This window comes from Panulirus ornatus, chromosome 10, assembly GCF_036320965.1.
Source record: "Panulirus ornatus isolate Po-2019 chromosome 10, ASM3632096v1, whole genome shotgun sequence".
NCBI classification, from domain to species: domain Eukaryota; kingdom Metazoa; phylum Arthropoda; class Malacostraca; order Decapoda; family Palinuridae; genus Panulirus; species Panulirus ornatus.
The window spans coordinates 5,512,501-5,540,000 of record NC_092233.1 but is presented as its reverse complement, the minus strand read 5'-3'; the positions used below and the strand labels follow the sequence as shown (position 1 = coordinate 5,540,000).

Genomic DNA, 27,500 nt, shown 5'->3' with positions numbered 1-27,500 from the left:
GGTTTTAAGTTTCAGAGAATAAATACCGTGGCAGACGACTGCTCATGTTAATTTAAAATGTAGCTCTAACGCTCGAGAGAGAGAGAGAGAGAGAGAGAGAGAGAGAGAGAGAGAGAGAGAGAGAGAGAGAGAGAGAGAGAGAGTGAGAGAGAGAGAGAGAGAGAGAGAGAGAGAGAGAGAGAGAGAGAGAGAGAGAGAGAGCACCATGCTTATAATTACGGGTGTATGGAGCTCAAAGCAGCGAGTGGAGAATGAAGAGGCAGGTCCGGACATCGGCTTTCCCGCCTTCTCCCGCCGTTCCTCAGCAGTCGGTCACTCCGCCACCCACCAACAATTACCAACACTGTTACAATATCACATATTTTACACGTGATAATCAAGAAGATAAGGGTACGAGGTAACCTAATGTATTATGGTATGTCAGAATACGACGTAGATACTTTGTAATTTACATATAGTGGGTCAGCTGGGTGCACTACTTTGCTCCGCGGAGGGAAATGTTCGAACCGTTTATGAATTATAATCATCGACCTTATGAATTACCAAAACAGCTGCCTGCGACATTATTCATTCACTGAAACTCAATATTTTCCATAATTTACGGTATTCGTCGTTATTGCCAACATATTTGGCCATTTCAATAACACAGGCAACTGTGTCCCCTGAATATCATAAACGAAATCGGACGCGTTGTTGATCGGTGGGTTGCCAGGGCACGATAATAACACCTTCAGACTCGTGCGCCGCGACTATAATGGGTTACCTTCATGCTTAACGTGAAGACGACCTTTATTTCAAGGCTCAATCGTCTTCTTTCGTGAGGTGATGAACTTCATTCGTGGGGTTCTATTTTCGTCCTGTGGAGGATATTGTTGTGGCAGAACTTGAGGTCAAATCAGCTTCCGGGGCTTCGTGAGTTTGACGTGCGTGCGCCTTCGTGAGTTGGACGTGCGTGCGCCTTCGTGAGTTGGACGTGCGTGCGCCTTCGTGAGTTGGACGTGCGTGCGCCTTCGTGAGTTGGACGTGCGTGCGCCTTCGTTAGTTGGACGTGCGTGCGCCTTCGTGAGTTGGACGTGCGTGCGCCTTCGTGAGTTGGACGTGCGTGCGCCTTCGTGAGTTAACCGTCAGCTTTCGTGGGTCGGCCCAAATTTTCGTGAGTTGGCCGTAAGTTTTCGTAAATCGGCCCAATGCTTTCGTGAGGTTGTTGTGTTTGTTTTGTGTTTACCTAGCGAGGTTACAGAGTGTATTTGTTCCATATATTCTCGTCATGTGTTTGTGCCCATAATCTATAATTCGAACTTTCATAACGAAAAAAAAATTTTCTTTGTAAAATGTTGAATTTTCTTTGTCATTACTTGGTCTTTATTTTTAGCTTATTATCTTTTTGTGTTATCATCATTAATGTTGATGTAATTCTTAAACTTTTATTTTTTTTTTTTTTTTTGCTCCTTACACCATGTCTTTGTTTTGATTTTAGGGATATTGTTCGTTTTATGGCGTAGACTACACTTTTCTAAGTAAATACAAATATATAAGTGTCTTTACCATACTCTGCTTTCTTAAAGAGATTATTGCAATATTGCAATATTCTGTGAGGGTATTGCAATATTCTGTGAGGGTATTGCAATATTCTGTGAAGGTATTGCAATATTCTGTGAGGGTATTGCAATATTCTGTGAGGGTATTGCAATATTCTGTGAGGGTATTGCAATATTCTGTGAAGGTATTGCAATATTCTGTGAGGGTATTGCAATATTCTGTGAAGGTATTGCAATATTCTGTTAGGATATTTGAACCCATCTGTAGCATTACGATACACTTCTCTGAGTTACCTGTAGTTATTATCAGTGTAACTGTATTCTAAAGTTACTGTAATCTTTCTTCATGATTCTGTACTGTACTCTGAGGTAACTGAAGGATTACTGTACTCTCCTGATCTGTACTGTACCCTCGTCTTCATGTACCTCCTTGTACTTAGAATCATATTCCTTTGGCACAAAGACGTAGGGAAATATGTGTGAAAAATAAAGATATATTATCCAGCATGCATTTGACGAATATGTATATTGTAATACCTACTTACATTGTGTACGCCATATGACCACCTACTGCCCCACGTACAGCCAAGTGGTACGCGTGAACCCACCACGTACAGTCTGGTAGGCTGCCCCACGTACAGCCAAGTGGTACGCGTGAAAACACCACGTACAGTCTGGTAGACTTTCCCACGTACCTTCAGTGGTACATTTGAACCCACCACGTATAGTCTGGCTGCCCCACGTACAGCAAAGTGGTACGTGGTGGTACGTGGACATCCTGGTTGTGAACGAACCTGTGTGGCACCACAAGGATTATCATACATGAACCTTACCCTGTGAATCATTTCTATAATTCTATACTTCGAGTTATTTCTATAATCCTGATGGTCCTTCCTTTTAGGGAGACAACTCACTACCCTGCCTCCCTTCCTCCCTCAGCCAGAGCTCCCTGGCCGCCCCGCGCCCCTGTGACACGTCTGTCCATCTTCAACGTCACTAGACGACGTGAGCTGATTTACCTGTCACATTCCCTGGACCCAGTACCCACACCTCCTCCTCCTCCTCCTCCTCCTCCTCCCCCGCACACACACACACTTTACTGCGACCTCGCGAGACCTAATCCCTCATTCACCCCACCACACACACACACACACACACACACACACACACACACACACACACACACACATAAATCTGCATACGTATATACCTCCAGATATACTTACGCACGCTACTGACATCTGAATATAAATTGACACCAACAATATACGTATCAGGCACACACACACACACACACACACACACACACACACACAGGGATACATATCACTCACATATGCAAATACATATATACACCAAGGAATCTGTCAAGAATAGTCACACACACACACACACACACACACACACACACACACACACACACACACACACACTCACACACACACACACACACACACATACATACATACATTCTCTCTCTCTCTCTCTCTTCTCTCTCTCTCTCTCTCTCTCTCTCTCTCTCTCTCTCTCTCTCTCTCTCTCTCTCTCTCTCTCTCTCTCCTGTTGATCATCACCTGGATTCAATCTCCCCCTTCCTTCCTTCCTTCCTTTCTTCCTTCTTTCTTCCTTCTTCCTTCTTCCTTCTTCCTTCCTTCCTTCCTTCCTTTTTCCTTCACCAGCGGACGGGTTCAACCCCCCCCCCCCCCCCCGACAGAACCCAGAACATGTCTGTCCATCTGTCACATCCCGATGTGTGATCGTCTCCAGCACTCGCCCTTACCATGAGTAAGCCACATGCATCGCTCTCCATCGCCATACAGACCCCAGACAGTGGCTCAACACAGCTAATCTTAAGTCAAAATTCTTCCCTTTAATACATAGACTTTTAGCTTGGGGTTCGATCGCTTTAATTTTAGCTTTCTGAATACTTCCCTTTAATACATAGACTTCTAGCTGGGGGTTCGATCGTTTTGATTTTAGCTTTGTCTCGAAAAGAAATGTCATAGGTAGATCTGTTAAGTAAACCTACATCATTTTCTTCGCTACACACTTATAAATCGATGTGTAACCTGCATTAGAATGTCTTTGGGTCTTTGAGAACCCCTGAGTGTGTATATAGAACCCCTGAGTGTGTATATAGACTTGATTTGAGCGAATGGTTTTATTTGCAAGGGAGAACCCTCATCTGGCCCAGGCGATACACAAGTTGGTTCATATGTTGATGTTCACAACCAGGTCTCGAGATGTTCACAACCAGGTCTCGAGATGTTCACAACCAGGTCTCGAGATGTTCACAACCAGGTCTCGAGATGTTCACAACCACGTCTCGAGATGTTCACAACTAGGTCTCGAGATGTTCACAACCAGGTCTCGAGATGTTCACAACCAGGTCTCGAGATGTTCACAACCAGGTCTCGAGAGGTTGATATTTGTTCATGATTAAAATGCTCTTCATTTATTTTTTCTTAACGTACAGATAGGAACCTCACACGAGAATTACAGAAATAATGTCTTATATCTTTCTCATCACTGGCAATACTGATTGTTTAAACCCAGGAGGATAATGGTACGACCCTTGTGCACGACGGTACGACCCTTGCGCACGATGGTACGACCCTTGTGCACGACGGTACGGCCCTTGCGCACGACGGTACGACCCTTGCGCACGACCCTTGTCGAGATGCGATTCACACTAGTACGTAAGTCATCCAAAGACACCAGAGTCGTGTCGATTTTTTGTTGTGATGCAGCAGCAACAGCAACAGCTGCAGCAACAACAGCTGCAGCAACAACAGCTGCAGCAGGAACAGTAGCAGCAGCAGACTGAGCAGTCCCTGCTACCTGCTGTTGCTGCCTCAGATCTTGGAGTTGAGGAGTTCGGGTTCCTCCCTCAACCCACGGTGGCCTTATCACTCCCTCCCTCCCTCCTTATTCCTCCTCCTGTGGCACACACACACACACACACACACACACACACGCACACACACACACACACGACCCTAATGACACAGAGACTGGCCCGCTGACACTTTCATACCATTTGAGGACGCGTTCACCAGCGCCTTATGGCCAGAGGTGAGAAAAGGCTCAGTGCTGGACAGAGGGAGAGAGACCCCACAGAAGTACGTCCATCATCATGGTCTGCGGGTCTTCAGGAGTGAGGCTGGGTTATCACCCTCGAAGTGAGGTAGATAGAGAGAGAGAAGCTGATAGATCAGGAGACACATAATGTGACAGTGATCGTGGCCATTCCTCGTGCTCTCATTTCCGTCCCTAGCGTGACAGTTCGTCGAGGTCTGAGCGAGTCGTTTGAATGACGCGGAAGGTGAAATGGTGCCACAGTGGGACCTGCCTACTTCATGCACTACGCTCCTTCGCTCTTAGTGGCGTAGGAATATCCTGACGGCTTTTGTACAGCTGTGATGAAATCCAGTGCTTCAGCCAACTGTACCAATCATCATCATCATCTTCGAGTCTCCCATTTGAATCTGTGAGGTTTGGAATCGATTCGAACCTCGAGGCTGACGGGTGAGGTTGGGGTACAAGACGGTGGGGTGGTGTACCCGTATTGGTGTTACTGGAGTGGCGTTTGACGTCCCCCACCAGTGGGATTATCGTAGTGGGAATGGAGGACATGACGCGTCTTGCTTTCCCAAATGTGTCGCAATTGACCTACCAGACACCAGTGTCTCCCCCACCCGCTCACTGTCAGACACCCTTGTCTCCCCCACCCGCTCACCGTCTGGACCACTGATACCACGACACGAACACAGGTTTTTATTATTATTAAAGATAATTTCGCATGAAGACCCGGCTGCTTGGGGGTCAGAAATAAACACAGATAACCCGGAGGAATCCGTCTGGCGTATTTCTAATTCGCGCGTTTGTGTGTGTGTGTGTGTGTGTGTGTGTGTGTGTGTGTGTGTGTGTGTGTGTGTCTGAGTTCGTGAGAGTCTCTTGCTATTCATCGTGTCTTGTCCGTGTTAATGTCGGGCTTGACTGGCGCACGAATGCACGACTGAGCTGCCTGCCAAGGCTTATGGCAACCTGCAACCCTCACGACACGAAAATTAAGATTAACGTTTTATTTTTCCTTTTACAGATAATCACTACACTGGTGCCATATGCAGCTTGCTTATATAAGTCCCTGTTTGATGACTGTGTGTGTCGACCATTGCACACCAATTAACAGTCTCATGACCCAGTCTCATGGCTCAGTGACATGGTTTCTTCCTATACCGTCATCCGTAACTCTAGTATCAAACACAGAACTTCTTCACGTCTTTCATATCTTTTTTCACCCATTTCTCTGCCTTCCTGTCGTCTATTCTCTGTCTCTCTTTCACAGAACTCTTCCTTCCTGGTACTGGCCATTTCATCAAGACATTTACTTCGTCATGATGTCTCTGTTCATTGTTTTTTTTTCTTACATGCTCGTTGAACTTAATCACCCATGACCACCTGCCTCTTGTACCGCTGCTCATTTCTAACACCGTCCTCGTTGCCCTCCTCTGGACCTTCTCCATCAGCTCTGTGTGTGTGGGGTGATCACTCATAATCACGTCAGACCAGAAACTGATGCGACATGACCCAACATTTACCTCAGCTCTGAACGTTTACACTCGTAAAAAGAAAAAAAAAAAAAAGAAATGGTTTTATCCTTTTGAAAAGAATTTTAAAATTAGCGAAAATACTTACGGAAAAAAAAGATGAAGAAGACCCTGCATCCTCTATCCTAATTACTGACTAATGCTTCGAACCTCAATGATAAAATATTATTACGACAGAATGACCAACATGGACGAGTTGTGTTGAACAAAGGACGTTTTTAGAAGACTCTCCTTTCATGACATGTCCTTTTATTCGACGTTTTACGAAGCCATTCTCTTAATGAAACCAAGCAAATGACGTCGGTTGAATGACAAGGCTTGAGTCAGCAGTTGCTTTTAAACGCTCTAGATAAAATTATACGTACAGATATATTAAGGCAATTTAGATTTGGATGTGAATGCACTTGGCTGATGACATAAGACCATGAGCTGTATTGTGTTCCAATACTCTCGAGAGTCTGTCGGGGCTGTCTTGCGTGTCCATAAGGTCGCCAGCCACACGCTTTTTGCACTGGGATTAACGACCAACCTGCCTCTTTGGTCTCTGCGTCTTAGACAATGTCTTGCAGAATGAACATGGTTTTCCACGCGTCAAATTTTGTGAGGTTTATTCTTTCTACATTGTAACTCGTGGGTCGTCTGTCATACCCACAGTTACCTGAACATAATCACCCCATTCCCATGTTCCTCTCTAATTCCCACAGTCAAAATCCCCCAATTTTCCATCCTCTTTACCTGTGCTGTAATCCTCATTATGGTTTCCCTATTTCCAGGTCCTCCTGTGACCACGACAGTTCTTCAGACGTAAACCACCTATTCCCAAATCCAGATCTTGACCCTTACGATTACCCAGACATAAGACCTCATTTCCAGTTCTTGTGACCTTCAAAAGAAGCCAAAATCACAATCCCCTTAATCTTAAAATCCTCTGCGACATGCAGAGTAATCCAGTGCCGCAAATCCCTTCAAAATCCCACTTCGCCTCAACCTCGACAGTAGATCAGGACTTAAGTGTTCTAATTTCTTAAGCCATTACACCACACAGCTGCCCAGACGTAACCCTATCGTATTTCAAAATCCCTGTTGAAACCCCTAAAGTAATCCTCGTCTATGATTCCCCCATTTTAAGAAGGAGATTTATGGCTGCAGGGTAAATCCACATCGATAATATCCAATAATCATCTCCTTTTCAATTTATTTATCAGTGGTGTACAGACCAGACCACCTCGCTTGGACGATGGGGGTTCGGTGTGGTCTGTTGTATCTATGTAACTCTTTCCTCCTTCCTTCGTGTGCAGTCGAGGCTTCGCGGGGATGAAGGCGGTCAGGTCCCTGGTGAGGCTGGGGAGGCAGCGCTCCCGGGGCGGCGGTAGCGGTGATGAAGAGGAGAAATGCCTCAAAGATGCCGACCACAACGACAACGCCCGTGGGGACCTGAGTCGCCCTCCCTCCGCCTGCTCCACCCTCTCTGACAACGAGTCCACCTGCTCGGTCTCCACCAACGTCAGGGCCAAGAAGTGAGTACTGAGTTCTGCATCACTGGGGGCCGACTGACGGGAGGGGAAGGAAGACACGTAGATGGTTAATGAAGGGGGTAGATGTGATGTTAGGCTGGTGAATGAGAGAGAGACAAGTAGATGGTTGATGAAGGGGTTAGATGTGATGTTAGGGTGGTGAATGAGAGAGAAACAAGTAGATGGTTGATGAAGGGGGGTAGATGTGATGTTAGGGTGGTGAATGAGAGAGAAACAAGTAGATGGTTGATGAAGGGGGGTAGATGTGATGTCGGGGTGGTGAATGAGAGAGAGACAAGTAGATGGTTGATGAAGAGACAGACGTGAGGTGGTGATTGAGTGAGAAAGAGATAGATGATTGATGAAGAGATAGATGTGAATTGGTGATTGAGAGAGAGACAGATAGACAGTTGATGAATAGACTGCTTGAGGGAGAGAGGTAGACACCAGGTGTAGCTTGAGGGAGACACAGATTCAAAATCTAGGCTAACGAACCTCCCAGCTCAGGTTGCCAGACGTCTGGGGTGACCACAGCAGAGACCCATGGTCAGTATGGGGGGCTCGTCTGGCCAGGATTATGTATTCATACATGTTAATTCAATAGTGGAGCTGCGGCCGGGTGATCAACACCCTCATTGTCACTGTGATGGCGTCCCTTACATAGATTCTTGGGTCCTCTTCTGGTTCGCCCGTGACCTCCCTTAAGTTGTGTGTTTATATGTTTTATTCATAATTACCTGAGGACTAGTTTGAGTGAGAGAGTCCTGGTGTTACCTAGGACCTTGCTACAGGATCTTGTAGTCCAAGGATGCGCTACTTCCAGTAGCAGGGATATGTAGAGTCGTTTGGAGTGAGAAGGTCCTTCAGCGAGACTGTACTCCTCCCGTTGATATATAGCAACCGCACTGTTCTAGGCTGCTTCAAAGAACTGTCGAAAAGAAGAAAGACTAATTCTAACTTAGCTGAAATTTCAGCAATGGAACTGCTTGACGTGTCTGTTTACCGGGAACGATTCATGTCTACTTAAACTTCCATCTTAAGTGTTCACCTTCCCCCGACACTTTTTATACTTATTGATATAAGTGTGAGGGGGGGGGGGTCTAGGGACGGGTTGTGTGTTCATAAGTTGCCAAAAGATCTTTGTAGTGTATGTTTGCAGGTGATCATTCCGTCACACTGTCCCACATATGGGATGTCCCTACCTTCCTGGGTTGTCACCAACACTCCAGGGGACGTCACCATCCCCCAGAGGATGTCACCATCACTACCCCAGGGGGACATCCTTATCACTTGTACCACACTCTTATCATCATCATTATCACTATCACTATCGTTACAGTCATTATCATCACCATAATTATGATGATTAATACCATCGTTATTGTGATAATCACCATCACTAATGACTGTCATCACACTCACTGTCGTAATGTCACCATCATCATCCTCAGTCTCCTCACCATCATGATCATCATCATCATCATCATCATCACCTTCACCATCAGTATCATGAGTGTTACTCATCCCTGAGTCAGGGGTGAGTTGAGTCCACGTCTTACTCCTTCACTGGTCGTCTGCCACAAGACCCCGAGGCTTTACGAAGGCTGTCCTCGGTAACACTACGTCTTTCGTTTCTCATTCCCTCCGTCAGAAGGATCCTAACACTCCCCCACACCTCCGTCAGATGGATCCTGACACCCTTACGCCTCCTCACGAGGGCCCTAACACCCCACGCCACCGTCAAGAGGTTTCTGATACCGCACGCCTCCTTTAGGAGATTCCTGACACCCTATACCTCCAACAGGAGTGTAATGACACCTACCTCTCCGTCAGAAGGGTCCTGAGCTCCCACGCCTCCATCAGGAAGGTACTGAAACCCTAAGTCTCCGTCAGGAGGATTTTGATCTCTTACCACCTCCGTCAGAAGAGGGTCTAGCACCCCATATCTAAGTCATGAGGGTCATAACCTACACCTGCGTTAGGAGAGTCCTGACACCGTACACCTGCGTCAGGAGGGCCCCCTCACACCCCACGCCTCCGTCAGGAGGGTCTGACACCCTACTGGCCTTAACACAATTAGTCTTCCTCTCGCCTTTGTACCTTGTCAACTAATTTCCTCCCGGGCGACACAGTCCTTCCTGGTTTTCTTGTCGATCGTATAATAAGGACAAAGGACCCTATACAAGGGAATCCATACAGCAATAAACTACTGAATTCCATCGAGGCTGTTTGTGGTCGTGGAAGACATCAGAAACTCGTACGTCAGCATTCATCGAGTTTATTCTGGAACGTGTTTTTGGTACTGCTTTCAACTACTCTAACTGGTGAATCATTCCATATGTTAACAATCCAGTTGAAGGAAAAGTATTTTGGCTCATTCGAGGTAAAACGTTTGACCCACGAATTTGTAACCATTACTACGTGTGAAATCACGTGAATCCATCTCTCTGTAGATCGATAGATTAAGGTTTTCAAAGCCTTTGATGCTTTTGAATGTCTGCATCAGGTCACACCTTCACCTTCTCATTTTCTAAGCTAGATAGATTGAAGTCGTGTCGTCTGCTCTCATAGGATTTGTTTCTCTGTCCGGGAATCAACTTGGTAATTCGTCTCTGTATTCCCTCCATTCTGTCTGTCTGTGTCTTTCCTCAAGCACGGTGACGAAAACTGAACGCATCAGATACTTTTAAAGTGTAAGGATAATTTCCCTGGACTGATATTCGATGGCCCAAGAATTTCACTCCCTTTTTTTAACTGCTTCTGATGTATTGTTTACTTGGCTCTGATTCACCAGAGATTATGACACCAACGTCCTTTTCCTCAATTACCTTTTGCATTTCAACAGACTATACATTGTAACTCGCCTTTTCGTTGTTGTGATATGTAAAACTTTGCAATGATCGATACTGAAACTGACTCGCCGACTGTGACCCCCAGTCCATCAATTTATCTATGTTCGTTTAAAGTCGCAGACGTTCAATTTCTGGTGTGGATTTATTTCCCTCATTTAGTATCGTCTGCAAACTTCGATACGTTACAACGCTGTCCATCATCAACATCAGTGATGTACATGAGAGAGAGAACTGGTCCTAAGACTGCTTCTTGTGGTACGCCAATTCTCAGGAAGGGTACACTTGCCGTACCGTGATAGAAGGTACATCTCTGGTACCGTTCGAGAGGATATGCTTGCTCTACCTGACGTCAGGCATGGTACACTTCCCGTACCGTTAGGAACGGAACACACTGCCGGTACTGTGACATAGGGTACGTTACGTAAGGGAGGGTACACACTACCCCTCCCAGTACCGTAATGGTGGGTACATCAAGGAGAGTCTTGCACCCGGTGTACCACACATGTTAATTCTAACCATCCCCTGCAGCCGGAACTTTCCCCCCTGCAGCTAGAACTTTCCCCTGCAGCGGGAACTTTCCCCCCTGCAGCCGGAACTTTCCCCCCTGCAGCCAGAACTTTCCCCTGCAGCTAGAACTTCCCCCTGCAGCCGGAACTTTCCCCCCTGCAGCCGGAACTTTCCCCTGCAGCTAGAGCTTCCCCTTGCAGCCGGAACTTTTCCCCCCTGCGGCTGGAACTTCCCCTCTGCAGCCGGAACTTTCCCCCCTGCAGCCGGAACTTTCCCCCCTGCAGCCGGAACTTTCCCCCTGCAGCCGGAACTTTCCCCCCTGCAGCCGGAACTTTCCCCCTGCAGCTGGAACTTTTCCCCCTGCAGCCAGAACTTTCCCCCTGCAGCCGGAACTTTCCCCCCTGCAGCTAGAACTTTCCCCCCTGCAGCCGGAACTTTCCCCCCTGCAGCCGGAACTTTCCCCCTGCAGCCGGAACTTTTCCCCCTGCAGCCGGAACTTTCCCCCTGCAGCCGGAACTTTCCCCCCTGCAGCCGGAACTTTCCCCCCTGCAGCCGGAACTTTCCCCCTGCAGCCGGAACTTTCCCCTGCAGCTAGAACTTCCCCCTGCAGCCGGAACTTTCCCTTTCTCATTCAGAGGCTTAACCAAACCTCACTCTAGCACAGCAGGGGTTGTATGGACCTCTCCAAGACCCTGGGTATAATTCTACTGGGATACGAACACGGGGGAACATGGCTCACCGGTGATGGAGACAGATTAAATGGCGTCGTGTCTTATCTCGAAATACATTCATGGTGGATTATATGTAAATCCAACGTTACAATTATCTACTGGAGAGAAAATTACGTTTCCTTTTCCCTCAGGAGGTAATTGCATCTCATATCTCCTCACTGCAGAGGTTAGCCTCATTCCTCCTCTCATTGATAAGTTCATCCTCACTCCACCTTCTCTCCAACAGACTCACCCTCACTACACCTCCTCACCAACAAAACCTCATTCCACTTCCTCGTCTACAATCACATCCTCACTCATACACCTCATCATCATTTAACTTCGACCTCACGCTGCTTTACCGAGCAGACTCAACCTCACTCACACTTCACCCACAACCCCGACCTCACTCACACTTCACCCACAACCCCGACCTCACTCACACTTCACCCACAACCATGACCTCACTCACACTTCACCCACAACCCCGACCTCACTCACACTTCACCCACAACCCCGACCTCACTCACACTTCACCCACAACCACGACCTCACTCACACTTCACCTACAACCCTGACCTCACTAACCCTCAACCCTCAGACTCACCCTCACCCTGTGGTCTCTCAGATTAATTCTGAAATAAAAGTTTGAATAATAAACGTAAATCGTGGTATGTGCTTCTGTTGTTACTCACGGAGAAAGACGTCTTCGAGGAGAGCAGTGCCTGGCGTGAGGAAGACGTCTTCTTCGAGGAGGGCAGTGCCTAGCGTGAGGAAGACGTCGTCTTCGAGGAGGGCAGTGCCTGGCGTGAGGAAGACGTCTTCGAGGAGGGCAGTGCCTGGCGTAATTCATATAATCAACGTCTCGGGTTTCAACAGTGTTTCTCGGTTGGCACCAGTGTCTCAGATGTCATTAAGACCTGGGACGTCATTAGTGACCCGTTTATCATGAGTGTCTCAATGTCATCATGACCTCGGGCTTCATTAATATTTTGCATGTCATTACTGCCATGAATGTTATCATTGTGTTAGGTTTCGTCTGTGCAGTGCCCCCGGAGGGGAATGTGGCCTTCTAGTGAGGTTATCGTGCCCCCTGGGAGGTTGAGGACCTTTTGGATGTGCACTTAGAAAGGATGTTGACCTTTTGGTAGGATATGGTGCCCCCTGAGAGGTTAGGGACTTTTTGGAAGGATGTGGTGCCCCCAGAGAAGATTGGAACCTTTTTAAAGACTGTGGCTCCCCCCAGAGACGACTGGAGCCTTTTTTTTTGGGGGGGGGAGGGAAGGACGTGGCGTCCCCAGACTAAAGTGGGTCGGGATCACAACGAAGATCTACGACTGGCGAGAGAACGAACGACTCACAGAACCTCACGGAAGTGATTCTCAAGGTTTCCTGATCACCAGCGAGAGTGTGAGAAGCGAGTACCTCCATGTGTAAACCCACACCGCCTCCAAATGCTAGTCTACCTCGTCGCAGACGGTCCACTCGTCCTGATAGGTAAACCACCCCGCGGGTAATAGGTATACCCTATTGTGAGAGCGAGTAGCCAACTTCTTTCCTCTGTCATCATTCACTCAAGAACGTCTGATCAACACCTACGTTGACTGTGGTCAAGGTGAAGATTCTCTCTCTCTCTCTCTCTCTCTCTCTCTCTCTCTCTCTCTCTCTCTCTCTCTCTCTCTCTCTCTCTCTCTCTCTCTCTCTCTCTCACACACACACACACACACACCCGTCCCCTGATCTCAACAGCCACCGATGAGAGTTCCTGGCCATGATTCATGCCAGCCACCAACTAATCCAGGAGATGAACTCCTACGACAGCGTGAGGGACGACGAACTCTCAGACACGATGGAGGATACCAAAGCACCTTGAAGCAACCCCCCCACGATCCTTTGAGGCAAGGAAGTGTGGCACTAACATCGCGAGACTGTGGATAAACGAGAGGAGGAAGTGCGTACGAGAATACCTTCTTCTAATGTTGTACTTACACACACACCCGCCGGAGTTAAGACGTTTATATATTAGAGTTAATTAAATGCAGAGACGAGAGTCTGCACTTCCTTGCGTACCGTGAGATCAAAAGTGATTTTTGTAACGAGAACCCGAGGTAAACATGTGATTACGTCTGAGTGAAGACAGACCAACGTGAGGCTGGTTTGCATCTCAGGATGAGTTGGGATTTTTGAACAACAAGAGACGACCACCCCACCCCAGGTCATACCAGAGACCCCAGGTCCTCTAGCCACGAGTGCTGACCAAGTGAAGACCCCAGGTCATGTACCTACGAGTGTTGACCAGGAGGAGACCCGAGGCCATGTACATACGAGCGCTGACCAAGAGGAGACCCAGGTCATGTACCTACGAGTGTTGACCAAGAGGAGACCCAGGTCATGTACCTACGAGTGTTGACCAAGAGGAGACCCAGGTCATGTACCTACGAGTGTTGACCAAGAGGAGACCCAGGTCATGTACCTACGAGTGTTGACCAAGAGGAGACCCAGGTCATGTACCTACGAGTGTTGACCAAGAGGAGACCCAGATCATGTACCTACGAGTGTTGACCAAGAGGAAACCCAGGTCATGTACCTACGAGTGTTGACCAAGAGGAGACCCAGGTCATGTACCTACGAGTGTTGACCAAGAGGAGACCCAGGTCATGTACCTACGAGTGTTGACCAAGAGGAGACCCAGGTCATGTACCTACGAGTGTTGACCAAGAGGAGACCCAGGTCATGTACCTACGAGTGTTGACCAAGAGGAGACCCAGGTCATGTACCTACGAGTGTTGACCAAGAGGAGACCCAGGTCATGTACCTACGAGTGTTGACCAAGAAGAGACCCAGGTCCTGGTCTCTGGCGTTGCGAGATGTTGCACGGACCATCACCACCATACCGTCTCACCATCACCGTCACTACGACCACCATACCGTCTCACCATCACCACCATACCGTCTCACCATCACCACCATACCGTCTCACCATCACCACCATACCGTCTCACCATCACCACCATACCGTCTCACCATCACCGTCTCACCATCACCACCATACCGTCTCACCATCACCGTCTCACCATCACCACCATACCGTCTCACCATCACCGTCTCACCATCACCATACTGTGTCACCATCCCTCTGTACCTCACCATCACATCACAATTTCACGCCAGTCGAAAAGATAAACAGTTGAAGTAAAGTTATCTTTCAATTAAACAGAAAAGATAAAAGAAAGCTCAGCTCTTTGCCACTGAGGCAAAGAAAAAAAAATTTTGACGCTCTTTTAGAAGAACAAAGATAGGACTTCCTGGCTCACCCGTCCTTAAAACTCTCTCTCTCTCTCTCTCTCTCTCTCTCTCTCTCTCTCTCTCTCTCTCTCTCTCTCTCTCTCTCTCTCTCTCTCTCTCTCTCTCTCTCCCCATCATTAGCTCCATAAACAAAGTTCACTCCCAGAAGTTACATATGAACATTCCTGCGGCGGAGGTAAAGTGAGGAGATAAAGGGAAAAAAAAATCTCTCTCTCTAACGGCTGACCGGGTTTACTGTAAGTTGATCAAAGACTGTGTTGTGCGAGTATTACCATATCCTGTGGTATGCTAATTCACTCGAAGTTAACAACGGAGCCTCATAGTAATACTTGCTGTTAAAGTTAACTATGGAGTGTAGTGTGTCACAGTAACAATTGCTGTTGAAGTTAACTATGGATTGTAGTGTGTCATAGTAACACTTGCTTTTGAAGTTAACTATGGAGTGTAGTGTGTCACAGTAACAATTGCTGTTAAAGTTAACTATGGAGTGTAGTGTGTCACAGTAACAATTGCTGTTAAAGTTAACTATGGAGTGTAGTGTGTCATAGTAACACTTGCTTTTGAAGTTAACTATGGAGTCTAGTGTCTCACAGAAACACTTGCCCTGTATCTAAGAGCTACACTTTCTTTCTTGACAGTTTGATGTTTTGGGGAAAAAAACCTTCGTAGAACATAACAAAAATATGACCATATATATTTCAGGGCTTCAGGAGAGAATTTCAGGGTTATATACAGAGGCTTGTCGCTCGTGGGAAAGAGAAATCTACATTGAAGGTAAAACTAGATTTATTTTCATCCAGGGACGTAATTCCCCTTCCTTTTTTTTTTTTTACCCCGTGACCCTCCCATCGTCTCTGATATTAAGGGTCGTTCCCTTCATCTCACACTACCCCCTCTTCCCTCCCTTATGCCCCCTGAGAGAGCAGCCCAATGGCCCATAACCCTTACGACATACACCCCTCCGTACTACTGGAACTGTTGGCTGTGAAATCCGACAAAATCCTTCCTTAATAAGACGTTTAAGTTGGCCTTCCCTCCCCTCTCTAGCCGAAGGCTGTGAAGCCGCCCTTCTCCCTCCCTCCCTTCTCTCAATTTCCAGTCAAACGACTCTGATTCACAGGGTCCTGGCGCTCTGAAAAGGGCATCAGAATAGTAAACAAAAGCTTCATTTTTTTTCAGTTGTATCAGATCACCTACCACACAAGTGGGTCTAATTCACAGGGTCCTGGTCTCTCTCTCTCTCTCTCTCTCTCTCTCTCTCTCTCTCTCTCTCTCTCTCTCTCTCTCTCTCTCTCTCTCGGGGTATCAGACTCACTCCCTCGGGCCCCCACGGAGGAGAGCACCTCACAGACGACGCGAGTGTTGGTACTTTGGCTGGACTGGTCCTATTGCACGAGACACCTAAATTGCTTGGTCGTAATTAGTACGAAGGAGTTTCACGTTGCCACTTGAACTGCGAGGGGAATTATATATATATATATATATATATATATATATATATATATATATATATATATATATTTTTTTTTTTTTTTTTTATTTAGTTTGCTTTGTCGCTGTCTCCCGCGTTTGCGAGGTAGCGCAAGGAAACAGACGAAAGAAATGGCCCAACCCACCCACATACACATGTATATACATACACGTCCACACTCGCAAATGTACATACCTATACATCTCAGTGTACACATATATATACACACACAGACACATACATATATACCCATGCACACAATTCACACTGTCTGCCTTTATTCATTCCCATCGCCACCTCGCCACACATTCGCCATTTCCTAGGTTAGCGAGGTAGCGTTAAGAACATTTTCAACCAACTGGAGTTGAGAACCGAATTTCTATTATCTGGTCTTTTGTTTATTTCTTTGTTTTAAACTCGACAGCTGTACCCGCGTGTGTTGGGGGGGGGGGGTTAGTTAGTAAGGCTCAGATCAAAGGGCAAGGCTAAGAAGGGTCGTATCGTTGAGCTCGAAGGCTGTAGCGCTCGTGCTCAAGGGTCGTACCATCGCTATCACAGGGGTCGTACTGTCATGCTCGAGAGTCGTACTGTCCTCCTTAAGGGTCGTACCCTAGTCCTCAGGGATCGTACCGTCGTTCTCAAGGGCCATATCGTCGTGCTCAAGGGTCGTAAACCGTCGTACTCAAGGATCGTACCGTCGTGCTCAAGTGTCGTAAACCGTCGTGCTCAAGGATCGTACCGTCGTGCTCAAGGGTCGTATACCGGTGTGCTCAAGGATCGTATACCGTCATGCTCAAGGGTTGTATACCGTCGTGCTCAAGGATCGTACCGTCGTGCTCAAGGGTCGTATACCGTCATGCTCAAGGATCGTATACCGTCGTGCTCAAGGATCGTATATCGTCGTGCTCAAGGATCGTATACCGTCATGCTCAAGGGTCGTATACCGTCGTGCTCAAGGATCGTATACCGTCGTGCTCAAGGGTCGTATACCGTCGTGCTCAAGGATCGTATACCGTCGTGCTCAAGGATCGTATACCGTCGTGCTCAAGGATCGTATACCGTCGTGCTCAAGGGTCGTATACCGTCGTGCTCAAGACACTTGACTCTTGACTTCACCTCAGTAGCTGGTGTTGCCAGTGACTTCAGATGTGTTGTCAGTATAAACACAAGTTCTGTTAACTTCATATCGTTTTGGCAGCCAAAGCGACCACACGTTTTTAGAGGATTATATCGTCCAAGCCAAACGAATTATCGCTGACTGGTGGTAGAGATTAATCATCTTAGTTGGAAGTTCTCTTGCCTGTCAGAGAGATTAATTGCTCAGCCAGACCCACGGACGGGTGATTAATGGCCAGACCCACAGACGGGAGATCAATGGCCAGACCCTCAGACGGGTGATCAATGGCCAGACCCTCAGACGGGTGATCAATGGCCAGACCCACAGACGGGTGATCAATGGCCAGACCCACAGACGGGTGATCAATGGCCAGACCCACGGACGGGTGATCAATGGCCAGAAGGCCCAAGTCTAAAGCTGATCTCACTCTTTCGTCGAAATCTCGGAGGTTCGTTACACATGTCCTCCTCTCCCTGAAACCGTGTTGTCTTAGATCATTTCTCCTCTGAAGTCATCCACTTCCTTTCCTCTTCTCGTCTCCAGCACCTTACGGACCACACTCGTCTGTGAGCCTAGTCCTTATCCAACGCCTCCTCTCCGTCTCCTTTCTTATATAAAAGCATGACGTGTGCCGCTTTTCATTCCCTTGGTACCTTTCAAGAGCACACGTCCTCAGCACAAGTTACACCAGAGCCACGAGTTTTTGTTAAGGGGGTCACGATTTTTAAGAAATCTGTTCTTATCGTTTTTAGATATATCAACGCTTTCTAAGACCTCTTCTCCGTTCATTCTCATTGGTATTGGAGTCGTAGTGTCTGCCACTTTGAACACACTTTTGGACTTGTCATTCAGTTCTTTGCATATCCTTACATCGTCCTCTACAACTCGTCCCTCCGAATCCCTTAACCTGATTAGCTGCTCTTTAATTAACAGTTAATTGTTGATGACTTTACGAAAACGTTTCGGGTTTTCTCTTGCTGCCACGTTCACCATTTTCAAAGTGTATTTATTCTTTCTTTCTTATCCTGGTCAACTCGTCCCTTGCTCTCTTATATCTTGCAGATCCTGGCTGGCGGGAGTGCCACCTTCATCTTCCTCGTAGAACATCTTGAGTCTCCCTTGCTTTATGACAATCTTTTTTGAAGCATTACTCTCTCTTAACATTCCCTTTGTATTTGAGGCTTGAGGTACCCATGTGTGTGTGTGTGTGTGTGTGTGTGTGTGTGTGCGCTTCATCTCATTTTCTCTCTCTCTCTTGTGGTCATTCTCATAACTGCATTTCGTAAAATTTGCAAATCAGGCGTAGTGGCTGGGTCCATTTACCCAAATACAAACTTACATTAAAAAAAAGTGATGTCTCTTACACAACTGCATTTATTCCATAACAGTAAGATGACTTTTAAAGAAAGATATAGAGAGAATAAAACAGACAGACTGAAAAGGGACGTAAGAGATGAGCGAAGAAGGAAGCATAGCAGAGGAGGAAGTAAAGTAAACAGAAGGAGGAAACATGAAGGACCCTGTGTTTACATCATGGAAAGCAACCGGTCCCCGGCGTCCGCAGCAGCTGACGCACAACTTTGTGGTCCCGTATATCAACCAACGACCATATCTTAGTGTGGAGGCTGGACTCCCAAAGTCTCGTAGAGAGGAAGACATATTCGGGAGGAATAATGTTTTTAGTTTTACATTGTTACGTATCCAGCTTACGTCTTTAGTCATACGTCTATACGAAGATATGCATTTATTTAGTTTATAATTAAACTTAAGTTATCTCTCAGTAAATTATCTATCGGTTTAAAACATAATTAGCTCTCACGTATGTCAGTGAAACGGACATAATAATCTGGGATAAACTAAATTCTGTCTGGTCGGCCCTCTGTCTGGTCAGCCCTCTGTCTGGTCGGCCCTCTGTCTGGTCGGCCCTTTGTCTGGTCTGCCCTCTGTCTGGTCGGCCCTCTGACTGGTCGGCCCTCTGTCTGGCCTGCCCTCTGTCTGGTCGTCCCTCTGTCTGGTCTGCCCTCTGTCTGGTCTGCCTTCTGTCTGGTCGGCCCTCTGTCTGGTCGTCCCTCTGTCTGGTCTGCCCTCTGTCTGGTCTGCCTTCTGTCTGGTCGGCCCTCTGACTGGTCGGCCCTCTGTCTGGTCTGCGTTCTGTCTGGTCTGCCGTCTGTCTGGTCTGCCCTCTGTCTGGTCGTCCCTCTGACTGGTTTGCCCTCTGTCTGGTCGTCCCTCTGTCTGGTCTGCCCTCTGTCTGGTCGGCCCTCTGACAGGTCGGCCCTCTGTCTGGTCGGCCCTCTGTCTGGTCGGCCGTCTGTCTGGTCGGCTCTCTGACAGGTCGGCCCTCTGTCTGGTCTGCCCTCTGTCTGGTCGTCCCTCTGACTGGTCTGCCCTCTGTCTGGTCGGCCCTCTGTCTGGTCGTCCCTCTGTCTGGCCGACCTGGAGTGATAGCCCCTCATAGTCTGTACAGTTCGCCCACCCTTTGCTCTAACAGCACTCGGACAAAGCCTGTGTGATCATTGGCTGAGCCAAAGGTCGAATCCCAGCCACTTCACCTGACCTGACGGGCACTCGCCCTCCTGCACCAGCGTGGGAACTTTGTTTTGGAGCAGATTTTTGCCTCAAAACATTTCTTTTAACTACCGAACTTTGAGGATACTTCCAGACATACGCACAGTCGACCTCTCTTAATGCTTGGTATTCTCCGGATCCCCCAGTGCTCAGCATTAGCTGGACCCCCAGTGCTCAGCATTAGCTGGAACCCCAGTGCTCAGCATTAGCCGGATCCCCAGTGCTCAGCATTAGCCGGACCCCCAGTGCTCAGCATTAGCCGGACTCCAGTGCTCAGCATTCGTCAAATCCTCTATGCTCAAAGTTCGTCGCTTCCGCACCGCTCAGCGCCCCCAGCTCCACTGAACCCGCCTTCCCCAGGCAGGGTGTTGGAAGCCGTGTGTCCCCAGGCAGGGTGTTGGAAGCCGTGTGTCCCCAGGCAGGGTGTTGGAAGCCGTGTGTCCCCAGGCAGGGTGTTGGAAGCCGTGTGTCCCCAGGCAGGGTGTTGGAAGCCGTGTGTCCCCAGGCAGGGTGTTGGAAGCCGTGTGTCCCCAGGCAGGGTGTTGGAAGCCGTGTGTCCCCAGGCAGGGTGTTGGAAGCCGTGTGTCCCCAGGCAGGGTGTTGGAAGCCGTGTGTCCCCAGGCAGGGTGTTGGAAGCCGTGTGTCCCCAGGCAGGGTGTTGGAAGCCGTGTGTCCCGGTTGAAACCACCAGACTGGCGTGTAACTGTTGACCTGATGAAGGGCATGGCGGCGGATGTGCCTGGCTCACCAGTCTCTCTCCATCACCAAACACGGCGGAGGAGGAGGAGAGAGGAGGAGGAGGTGGTATAGGACGAAAGGAGGAGGAGGAAGAGGAGGAGGAGGAGGGGTAAGGAGGAGGGGGTGGTATAGGAGAGAGAGAGAGAGAGAGTGAGGGAGGGAGGGAGGGAAGTCCTCCTCCTTGCATATCCCATGTCTGGCGATCGTCCTTCGTTAAGTCACCTCCCCAAGTCGTCCCACCAGGCCTGAAATCCATTACTGGTGATGGGTCTGTCGTCCATCCTTCGTCCAAGGCGCGTTAAGGGTGAAGGATGAGAATGGAGATGGAGGAGGAGGAGGAGGATAACTTTATATTGACACGAGCATCAAGTCTTGAGGTTCGGGTCCGACCGCCACGCTCCTGTGTTTACGTTCAAGTCGGCGTCACGTTCGAGTCTGTCCGGCCCCGGGCTGTGGCCTCCCTCCCTGCCGGTCTGTGGGCCCCCCTCACGGCTGCTGGCTGGCGCTGGGGGGGCTTCTGTGTGGTGTGTGTGTGTGTGTGTGTGTGTGTGTGTGTGTGTGTGTGTGTGTGTGAGGGTATGTATTATCATAGGGCGAGGGAGGGAGAGGGAGGGAGAGGGAGGGAGGCAGGCATTCACCATGGCAAGGTTAAGATTTCTCAGGGAAAGGAAGGTTTCGTAAGGCTTTTGTGGGGGGGGTCGATTGAGGCTTTTGTGGGGCAAGTGAGGCTTTTGTTGGACGAGTTGAAGCTTTTGTTGGACTTCTTTTTTTTTTTTTTAGTTTATTGATGTTTCCCGCTGGGCCACGGGGTTAGAGAGGGGCCATGTCGGCCAACCAAACACACCTTCAAGGAGGAGACCTTCTTGTGTTCGATGAGGCAACACCTGCTTCACGAAAGAGAGTAACACCTGTATCGCTTAGCACCATGAGCAACACCTGCTTCACACAACACCACAGACAACACCTGCATCGCATAACACCACAGACAACACCTGCATCACATAACACCACAAGCAACACCTGCATCACATAACACCGCAGACAACACCTGCATCACATAACACCACAAGCAACACCTGCATCACATAACACCGCAGACAACACCTGCATCACATAACACCGCAGACAACACCTGCATCACATAACACCACAGACAACACATGCATCACATAACACCGCAGACAACACCTGCATCACACAACACCACAGACAACACCTGCATCACATAACACCGCAGACAACACCTGCATCACACAACACCACAGACAACACCTGCATCACATAACACCGCAGACAACACATGCATCACATAACACCACAGACAACACCTGCATCACATAACACCGCAGACAACACATGCATCACATAACACCGCAGACAACACATGCATCACATATCACCGCAAACAACACATGCATCACATAACACCGCAGACAACACCTGCATCACACAACACCACAGACAACACCTGCATCACATAACACCGCAGACAACACATGCATCACATAACACCGCAGACAACACATGCATCACATATCACCGCAAACAACACATGCATCACATAACACCGCAGACAACACCTGCATCACATAACACCGCAGACAACACCTGCATCACATAACACCACAGACAACACCTGCATCACATAACACCACAAGCAACACCTGCATCACATAACACCACAAGCAACACCTGCATCACATAACACCGCAGACAACACCTGCATCACATAACACCGCAGACAACACCTGCATCACATAACACCACAAGCAACACCTGCATCACATAACACCACAGACAACACCTGCATCACACAACACCGCAGACAACACCTGCATCACATAACACCACAGACAACACCTGCATCACATAACACCGCAGACAACACCTGCATCACATAACACCGCAGACAACACCTGCATCACATAACACCACAGACAACACCTGCATCACATAACACCGCAGACAACACCTGCATCACATAACACCACAGACAACACCTGCATCACATAACACCGCAGACAACACCTGCATCACATAACACCGCAGACAACACCTGCATCACATAACACCGCAGACAACACCTGCATCACATAACACCGCAGACAACACCTGCATCACATAACACCGCAGACAACACCTGCATCACATAACACCGCAGACAACACCTGCATCACATAACACCACAGACAACACCTGCATCACATAACACCGCAGACAACACCTGCATCACATAACACCACAGACAACACCTGCATCACATAACACCACAGACAACACCTGCATCACATAACACCACAGACAACACCTGCATCACATAACACCAGCAGACAACACCTGCATCACATAACACCACAGACAACACCTGCATCACATAACACCACAAGCAACACCTGCATCACATAACACCACAAGCAACACCTGCATCACATAACACCACAGACAACACCTGCATCACATAACACCGCAGACAACACCTGCATCACATAACACCACAGACAACACCTGCATCACATAACACCACAAGCAACACCTACATCATATAACACCACAAGCAACACCTGCATCACATAACACCACAAGCAACACCTGCATCACATAACACCACAAGCAACACCTGCATCACATAACACCGCAGACAACACCTGCATCACATAACACCACAGACAACACCTGCATCACATAACACTACAAGCAACACCTACATCATATAACACCACAAGCAACACCTGCATCACATAACACCACAGACAACACCTGCATCACATAACACCACAAGCAACACCTGCATCACATAACACCACAAGCAACACCTGCATCACATAACACCACAAGCAACACCTGCATCACATAACACCGCAGACAACACCTGCATCACATGACACCACAGACAACACCTGCATCACATAACACCACAAGCAACACCTACATCATATAACACCACAAGCAACACCTGCATCACATAACACCACAAGCAACACCTGCATCACATAACACCACAAGCAACACCTGCATCACATAACACCACAAGCAACACCTGCATCACATAACACCACAAGCAACACCTGCATCACGTAACACCACAAGCAACACCTGCATCACATAACACCGCAGACAACACCTGCATCACATAACACCACAGACAACACCTGCATCACATAACACCACAAGCAACACCTACATCATATAACACCACAAGGAACACCTGCATCACATAACACCACAGACAACACCTGCATCACATAACACCACAAGCAACATCTACATCATATAACACCACAAGCAACACCTGCATCACATAACACCACAGACAACACCTGCATCACATAACACCACAAGCAACACCTACATCATATAACACCACAAGCAACACCTGCATCACATAACACCACAAGCAACACCTACATCATATAACACCACAAGCAACACCTGCATCACATAACACCACAAGCAACACCTGCATCACATAACACCACAGACAACACCTGCATCACATAACACCACAAGCAACACCTACATCATATAACACCACAAGCAACACCTGCATCACATAACACCACAAGCAACACCTGCATCACATAACACCACAAGCAACACCTGCATCACATAACACCACAAGCAACACCTGCATCACATAACACCACAAGCAACACCTACATCATATAACACCACAAGCAACACCTGCATCACATAACACCACAAGCAACACCTGCATCACATAACACCACAAGCAACACCTGCATCACATAACACCACAAGCAACACCTGCATCACATAACACCACAAGCAACACCTGCATCACGTAACACCACAAGCAACACCTGCATCACATAACACCGCAGACAACACCTGCATCACATAACACCACAGACAACACCTGCATCACATAACACCACAAGCAACACCTACATCATATAACACCACAAGGAACACCTGCATCACATAACACCACAAGCAACACCTGCATCACATAACACCACAAGCAACATCTACATCATATAACACCACAAGCAACACCTGCATCACACAACACCGCAGACAACACCTGCATCACATAACACCACAAGCAACACCTGCATCACATAACACCACAAGCAACACCTGCATCACATAACACCACAAGCAACACCTGCATCACATAACACCACAAGCAACACCTGCATCACATAACACCACAAGCAACACCTACATCATATAACACCACAAGCAACACCTGCATCACATAACACCACAAGCAACACCTGCATCACATAACACCACAAGCAACACCTGCATCACATAACACCACAAGCAACACCTGCATCACATAACACCACAAGCAACACCTGCATCACGTAACACCACAAGCAACACCTGCATCACATAACACCGCAGACAACACCTGCATCACATAACACCACAGACAACACCTGCATCACATAACACCACAAGCAACACCTACATCATATAACACCACAAGGAACACCTGCATCACATAACACCACAAGCAACACCTGCATCACATAACACCACAAGCAACATCTACATCATATAACACCACAAGCAACACCTACATCATATAACACCACAAGGAACACCTGCATCACATAACACCACAAGCAACACCTGCATCACATAACACCACAAGCAACATCTACATCATATAACACCACAAGCAACACCTGCATCACACAACACCGCAGACAACACCTGCATCACATAACACCAAGAGATTCCTTATTGGCGTATTTTTCTGGTGGACAGAAGGTCACAAGAGCGTTCCTTCTCTTATGACAAATACGCTCTTATGTTCCATCATTCACATACGCCCTTATTTCTCCCTTCATTCATACAGTTGTATCCCCTCATCATCATCATCATCATCATCATCATCATCATCATCATCATCATCATTCACGAATGCAAATCATAATCTCGCGCCAACTACACAAGCGATTTCCTCTTCTCGTCATTCGTGAATGCAATTATTTTCTCGTCATTCGTGAATGCAATTATTTTCCCGTCATTCGTGAATGCAATTATTTTCCCGTCATTCGTGAATGCAATTATTTTCCCGCCGTTCGTAAATGCAATTATGTTCCCGTCATTCCTGAATGAAGTTTGCTTTCATTATTCATTCCTGAACCATTTTTTTTTTTTTTCCATCTGACCCTTGCCTGATTTTCTTTGTTTTTCGTTCTCTGATTTAAAGTTGAACGGAGAATGTTTCAATTGATCGTAAAGTGGAAGTCAAATTCCCTTTTTGGTTGAAAGAGCCGTGAATATCATACAAACTCCCATTATATATATATATATATATATATATATATATATATATATATATATATATATATATATATATATATATATATATATATATATATTTCTCTCCCCTGATGATGTGATTATTACACGAAAGTGCACTTGGGAACTTTTCGTGTTTCATTTTTCCCGTGGACTCATAGGAATATATATATATATATATATATATATATATATATATATATATATATATATATATATATATATATATATATATATATATATATTATCCCTGTGGATAGGGGAGAAAGAATACTTCCCACGTATTCCCTGCGTGTCGTAGAAGGCATCTAAAAGGGAAGGGAGCGGAGGGCTGGAAATCCTTCCCTCTCATTTTTTTTTTTTTTTAATTTTCCAAAAGAAGGAACAGAGAAGGGGGCCAGGTGAGGATATTCCCTCTAAGGCTCAGTCCTCTGTTCTTGGCGCTACCTCGCTAATGCGGGAAATGGCGAATGGTATGAAAGAAATATATATATATATATATATATATATATATATATATATATATATATATATATATATATATATTCCTCCTGGGGATAGGGGAGAAAGAATACTTCCCACGTATTCCCTGCGTGTCGTAGAAGGCGACTAAAAGGGGAGGGAGCGGGGGGCTGGAAATCCTCCCCTCTCATTTTTTTTTAATTTTCCAAAAGAAGGAACAGAGAATTGGGCCAGGTGAGGGTATTCCCTCAAAGGCCCAGGCCTCTGTTCTTAACGCTACCTCGCTAATGCGGGAAATGGCAAATAGTTTGAAAGAAAAAGAAAAAGATATATATATATATATATAAGATCTCTTCTAACAGTGCAGATATCATTGGGGCTTCGATCGCTCAATTTTTCTATAGCAATATAGATCGTGTCGAGTATGGACACGTAATACTCTCTTCTCATTTTCTACTTCAACGAAAAGTCATTTTCCGGTTTGCCTGGTTCTATGTGTGAGGCGAAGACGCTCACAAGACTCTAATCATATACGACTTCTGAAAATGATTTACAGTTTGTACCTATCACTCAAGGACACCTTGCTCAAGTGGATGGTATTATATATATATATATATATATATATATATATATATATATATATATATATATATATATATATATATAAATATATATATATATATATATATATATATATATATATATATATATATATATATATATATATATATATACCAACTGACAGTTATATTTTCTTTCTTGTATCTCCCCTGATGATGTGATTATTACATGAAAGTGCACCTGGGAACTTATCGTATTTAATT

The 27,500-nt window shown here is 46.9% G+C and overlaps 1 protein-coding gene across 1 annotated transcript in view; it reads left to right on the top strand.

The window, feature by feature from the left end:
• The window catches only part of LOC139750745 (otoferlin-like), a 425,902-nt gene that overhangs the window by 280,459 nt on the left and 117,943 nt on the right, over positions 1 to 27,500 (top strand). Inside the window, 1 exon segment of the mRNA XM_071665450.1 lies at positions 7,447 to 7,665. Within this exon segment, the coding sequence (XP_071521551.1) occupies positions 7,447 to 7,665 (219 nt within the window).